General features: G+C 42.0%; 2 protein-coding genes across 2 annotated transcripts; one reads left to right on the top strand and one right to left on the bottom strand.

Annotated features, from left to right (window-relative positions):
- si:dkey-76k16.6 (glycine N-acyltransferase) lies at positions 1–3266 on the top strand. Its single transcript, XM_011484688.4, has 5 exons — positions 1–158; positions 232–342; positions 485–593; positions 891–1017; positions 1115–3266. The coding sequence occupies exons 1-5, from the start codon at positions 87–89 to the stop codon at positions 1524–1526; spliced, it is 831 nt and encodes a 276-aa protein (XP_011482990.1). The 5' UTR covers positions 1–86; the 3' UTR covers positions 1527–3266.
- Positions 1031–6425, bottom strand: mgme1 (mitochondrial genome maintenance exonuclease 1). Its single transcript, XM_004077464.4, has 5 exons — positions 5459–6425; positions 5150–5384; positions 3571–3703; positions 3279–3409; positions 1031–1664 (listed from the first exon to the last, which is right to left on the bottom strand). The coding sequence occupies exons 1-5, from the start codon at positions 5958–5960 to the stop codon at positions 1625–1627; spliced, it is 1041 nt and encodes a 346-aa protein (XP_004077512.1). The 5' UTR covers positions 5961–6425; the 3' UTR covers positions 1031–1624.
- Between the last annotated feature and the right edge of the window lie 39 nt (positions 6426–6464).

The raw sequence follows: 6464 nt of genomic DNA, 5'->3' as shown, positions 1-6464 counted from the left end.
AGTGGGCGGAAAAAAACTCGTTTCCGTCGTACTGTAAACAGTTTGATATTTCTGCCGCATTAATCTGCGTTTCTCCAGACTTTATCATGGAGCTGACGGAAGACCAGCTTGAGGTCGCTGAGAATGAAGTGAGACGGTTCTTACCTCGATCTTTAAAGGTGTGTTCCTGCAGAATATTCTGCTCACAGCCAGATCGCTCCGGCGTCGACACGTTTACGTCTTTTTTCACAGGTTTACGGCTTCATAGTTCTCAGAAATCGAGTGCAATCAGAGCCTGTCACGGTTTTGGTGGACAAATGGCCAAAGTTCCGCGTTATTGTCTGCAAACCAAGTTACGAAAAGGTAACTTTTAAAAAGTATTCTAACAAACACCAAGTCAACATAATGGATTTGAAAGCGCTTTGAGCTGCTCAAAGTTTAAGTGTCTTTTTTTAATAAAGTTTGATTCAAATATTTAAATGCTCTTTATTGCTGTTCTGCACAGGAGAGCGATGTATTTAAAGATATTTTGATCTTTGCAAGCGATGCGACCATTCTTGAAGAAACAATAAGGATCCCCAGTGTTATTGAATGGAGCAGGTACCTTTGTATTGGTAATGCTTTGATTTTATTATATTATTAAAAAAATTAAAATATTGTATCACCTAAGAAGCAGGTGTACCATAAAGCATTTTTTTATTCAGCATGTTTTTCTCTTTCATTGAGTTCAAAGTCCTACATACCATAATGTTTGTACGTCAGCAGACTTTACCTCATATGGTTATGAGATCAAAGATCTACTCTGTCATTAAATCGAAAAATACAAAAATGATCCAAACTTGAGACGTATTTAAACAAAAACAAGCGTGTCAAATACGACGTTGGTGCGTTTTGTGCCGTGTCTGTTGCAGGCAGCAGCCGGTCTCAAATGGAAATTATCCGAGCGGTTGCTTTTGAGAAGAATGTGCCCGGCAACAAACTTTCAGAGTGTCACATGATGATCCTGGAGGATGAATCCAGGCTTCCCTCTACAGACTGGTACAGCACACAATCAGAAAACATGGTTTTATTCAATAAAAAACTAGCATTAAAGATTTTCTCCTTTCTTTCTACATTGCGCTCTTCTTTTCCACAGCTCAGGGTTCTCCTCGGGGTTCTCCCTGAGCTCCCTCAGCGAGTCCCACCTTGACTTGGTAAATCAGACCTGGAAGTTCGGAAAGCATCCGGGGACCCTGGGAATGATCCGTGACATGATTGCCCATTTCCCTTCGCGCTGCGTGCTGGATCCCGAGGGGAGGCCGGTGTCCTGGATCCTGACGTATGCGTGTTGTGCCATGGGGATGCTGTATACGCTGCCGGAGCACAGAGGGAGGGGCTACGCCAAAGCCCTGATCGGCAGCATGGCCAAGACCCTGAAGGCTCAGGGCTACCCCGTGTTCTGCTTTGTGGAGGAGGAGAACGCTGTCTCCTACCAGCTCTTTACAAGCATGGGATTCACTGAAGATCCGTCCCACAGACAAGTCTGGTTTGGATTCAATAACTTCTGACAATTAACTTAAAATGTTGGTGTAGTAGAATAATTAAAATAAGTCATTTTCCACTGCCCAATAATCAAATTCCTGTTTTTGCAGAGCAGTGAGTTTGTTCACTTCTTCTCTGCAGAAGCTGTTGATCCCTGATTGGCCCTACAAAAAATAAAAAGGAGAACTTTGTCAAATGAGTGCATGAAAAATAAGAGCTGCACTTTAATGTACAGTGAACCAATTCTGGTTGAGCTCTACTATGTATTACGACGAGCAGCAAATTGAGTGAATTCAGGTTTCTTTTCAACTTAACACATAGATTCAATTAAAGTCGCGAGCGGCGTTGTACGGTCCAAAGGCTGTACCCGCCCTCGCTTCCCGCCTCTACGCGCCACCGCCGCCCTCCTTTGAACAAGGCTAGTCAAAGCTCTATGTGACAAGAGGATGTGAAGAAAAGAAAAAAGGAAAAAGGGCGGCTTTTCTGTTGGTTTTATCTCCATAGCAACCATTCTATTGTTTGGTCGCCTGGGGATACCGAACAGATCCACGCAAGTTTCAGCAGAATCCGCAAAAGTAAACGTTTGGATTTCCGTAGCAACGGAAGTTTTTAGCTAACCACGCCCACATTTCTTGTACGTTCAAATCCATTGTTATCTCAATTTGTTCAGTTCCAGCCATGTATGAAATTTTCCACATTATTCCGTTAAAAAAATGCGCGAGTGATAACAGAGCTCCACTTTTGCGAGCTCGCAGACAGAGTTCCTATATCTATGATTCTTTGATCTATTTGTAAATTAATACATTAAAATCTATTTTGACTTTTGTTTAAATGTAAAGACAGGTTATTTAAAATAACAACTCCTTAACAGTTTGAATTACAAACACAGTTTAGGGAAAGAAAAAGTTACGACCCGTCACTTTTGGGTTATTTCTGCTTTTATTCCGTTATTAAAAGAACATAATAAAATAAACATGGTTTGTCATAAAAAGATACAAACGTCTTCCACTAGAAAAGAAAAGTTTTTCACAGTCGAGGACTTTAACATCTTAAAGACCCAAACCTGATCATCTCTTTTCAGAGCGTTCCCAGTGGTCTTTTAATCGCGATTGTGCCACTTTTACCTAAAAACTAAAAACCTGTGTCGTTTTCTAGGACATAGTTTCTGCAGCAACAGCAGGAGTTCATCAGAAAATCCCCTCCGAGTTGTGGGCGGGACCGGTGGCGAAGAGCAACTCTAGCCCCCTTTCTCGTACTCTGTACTGAGAGCCTTATGTTTACGCGCTCTCCCACTAGCTTACAGCCCCTCACACCCCCAACCTAACATTACCTATCCAGACGAACAGTTTAGATACAGATCCCCGCTCAGACGAGGAAAACAAAGACGTTCGTGGATCTAGTCGTTTACAAGCGGATGCATCGGAATGGAGCAGAGCAGGAAGCTTTGGGGCCAACAAGAATATTTCCTACGTCACAAATGAGCTCTTTATTATTTTTTACTCAGAAATTCAAATGTGTCTTAATTTTACTAATATATATCTTTCATTATCAACAAAAAAAAAATACCATAAGAAAATGCTAACATGTGATTCCTGAAGAAGAATCATTTGATTGTGATTAAATGTACTGCTTTAAATGTTTTATTTTTTGCAGCACCTCTGCAGATGGAAAGACTGATTTTTTTCTTTATAAATAAAGCCAAATGTGTAGATTTTTTACACACAAAAATCTATGAAATAAAGAACTTGATTGCATTAAAAATGAAACGCCATCTTTACCTTTGTTCTGTGAACTCCTCAAGGCGCAGCAGCCATGTTTTCCAGTACTCTGACATCAGCTCCGAGTCCAGCCGGTGGGCGTGAGCAGGCGAGCCGTCCTTGTAGGCCACAACAATGAGACCATTTTCCACCTACAGGGAGAAATGACCCGAGTGTCACGTGTTAGCATGTGGCAGCTCTGCAGAAACACAACAACAGCTCCTCTGCTCCACCTTTGCACTGTTGAGTCTGCTTAACAGGGGACTTTCCATGTTCAGGATGAATACAGTTGTGTCTATGTTAACACAATCACCTGGTATTCGTAGTTTTCATCTGCATTCAAAGCTCCTGCATAGGCTGCCACTTGAACAGGGTTGTCGTAGGTGTTGCTCAGGAATGGTTTGGGCTTTTCCGACGTTTTCCAGTCGATGACACACAGGACACCTCTGCAGACGGGTAATAGGATATGACATTATAGTAAAGTATGTATGGTCCATAAAATACTTAGAGTGGGTCAGATTATCAGGTATGACCCACCGTTTGGCTAGCATCCATCCTGAAAACAGAGCTCAGAGCATTTTTATCGGTCTGCAAATCTGAGAATTACTGTTGCAAATGGAGTTCCTCAGGGTTCAGTCCTTGGAGAACTTATTTTCTAACCTATACATGCATCCTCTGGGTCAGATCATGCACACTTCATGCTTTATAGCGTCGCAGGTACACGGATGACATCAAGTAGCTCTGTCACCAACAACCATAAGTTTCTCTTTACTCCTGAATAGTCACATTTGCCTCAATTAAAATAAATTCTTTACAATAATAAACAGTAGAGAACCTGTGTGATCAGATTTGGCTCATTTTTTTATTTAAATATCTTATTGCTGCTAAAGGAGGAGAGCAGCGTGAACGCATGGAGGAGGATAACGGTGGAGAATTAGGAGAAAATTCAAGTTCCTGAAGAAAACTGTACGTTTAATGGCACCCGTATGATTAATATGTAATGAGGAATTAGCAAACAACAAAGACTTCAACGCGGCGAGACATCCCAGAATAAACACGCAGCTTTTGCCCCAAAAAACATCCTGCTCCAGATGAGAAAAAAAACTTGACAAAAATCTATTGGAGAAGCGGATTAACTGCTAGTTATTTACAAAATATATGCTAGTTTTGTTGCCTCTGGGGAAATAGTTCTCATCGAGGATACAAAAAAAATTACACACACAGTTTAGGGAACACAGCAATACAAAGAGGATACAAAAAAAAAAGGAACATCTCTTCAAGAAGGAGTGAAATGATGCCGTTCCCCTTGAAACACCGGGTTTTCCAAAGGGTGTTCCTGATTTCTGTGGGAAACTGATCCAAATGACTCTAAGTGGTCAAGGTGGCAGACCCCTGGTCTAGTGAAATAAAAAAAATCTGCCTAGTAAGAAACCTCAGACTTAGACTTGAGTTTCAGGATGCACACGAGGACTATAACTAAATTAGTTGTGTGTCCAGACGAGGTTTAAAAAACCTGCTTCATACCTTCATTTCCCGTAGGCTGAACTACTGTAACGGTATTATGATCGTTCACAAAATACTCGTCTATCAGGTCCAGATCTATCAACCACAACCAAAGGAACTGGTTTGTTCTCAAGTCTGCAAACTGGAGACCAGTTAATAACAGTATTTATTGTTTTAATCAAAGTACTGTTCTAGTTATAAACATCACAAAATGTGGGGCCTAAATAAGTCTGTTTTGTGGTCAACAAACCATTTCGGGATCCGTCAGCTGGTAGAAATCCGGGTCAGAACCAAAACAATAGCTCAAAAATTGCTCAAACTTTTTCCAAAATTCAACCTCTAAACTTTTCTCCTTCTTGGTATTTTTTTGTAAGGATCAGGTGTCTTACCTGTAGCGAGCGACACAGTCTACAACGCCCAGGTAGTTCAGAGGGCCGTGCTGCACCGTGCTTTCGATGGCTCTCACCGCCCTGACGTCCTCCAGAATGTGGGAGATGCTCTGAAGGTATCCCTGAACATCAGGTGGATGCTCTGGTGTCCCTGACGTCCCTGGTGTCCACGCCACCCCTGACATCAGAATCTCCTCCAGAGCAGAGTGGAAAAGCTTCCCCTGCTTGAATATACCTGTTTGAAAACAAAAGAACGATGAGGATGAAGCTGAAGAGGCGTCACAATAAAAGTGAACATCCTGATCTTACTTTGACTGTATTGTTTGAAGCCTTCCTCTCCCAGCTCAGCCACCATCCTCCTCTTCCATCGGTCCAGGTAGAAGAGCTGCTCAGTAGACAGAGTCTGTTGGAGAATCCGCGTCACACTCGGTGCAAAAGATTTGCCTCGATTCAGCTGAATGTGGACCGGTGGTCCTGATTCATCTGTGGTCAGGGCCCCTTCTGGGTTCAGGAAAGGATGGAGGATTTTGGGTTCCCTCATCTCTGGTCTGGAGAGCTTCTGAGCTTTGACAACAGGTCCATAAATGTGCTCGTCCTCCACCTGAAGGCTCTCTGGAGTCTGAGAGCTGACCCTAGACGACATGACAGCCTTCACGAGAGAGGAGTAACGTTCACTGTCCACTGCGCTGTAAGGACTGTTCTTTTTGGGATATGTCAGGCAATGACAGGCAGAAAAGTAGCTCACTGAGAGGGCGGTGCTTTGACAGACTATCATGCTTCCAGAGACAAAAACACGGCTAAGAGTCAACATTCTCGCAACTGTGGGTAAAAATAAGCTCTGTGGACTATATTATATACACAACCATAATATGAAGCTGAAGAAGTTTCGAGGTAGTTCGTGGTAAAATACGAGTTTAGCTTTCGGTTCTTTACATACTTGCCCCAACATGTTCCAGAGAAACTCGTCAGAAAAGCGCTTTTTTTTCTAAACGACTCGATTTCATTGTTTCACTTCGTGCGTCTTGGGAGTTGTAGTCATTTTTATGGAAAATTCTTTTCATCAGTTGAAAAGTAAACTACATTACCCACAAGAGGCAGTAACGTCTTTCAAATAGAGCTGTGTTTCCATTAGCTAATTGTTTTATATAGCTAGGACGTCTTTTTTGTGTATAAATATTTTTCTTTTTCTTTTGCTAAAGCAGTTTCGCTGCTACAAGCAGTTAAAATACTGTCTGAAAAAAAATCTCGTAAAAAGAGTAGTATGACGTAAAAAGATTGATTTGCCGTCGAACCAATTGCAGCCCTTTTCTCTCTC

The sequence above is a fragment of the Oryzias latipes genome, chromosome 15, assembly GCF_053564925.1.
Source record: "Oryzias latipes strain Hd-rR chromosome 15, Olatipes_Hd-rR_3.1".
Lineage (NCBI taxonomy): Eukaryota > Metazoa > Chordata > Actinopteri > Beloniformes > Adrianichthyidae > Oryzias > Oryzias latipes.
This window is presented reverse-complemented; position numbering and strand designations above follow the sequence as displayed.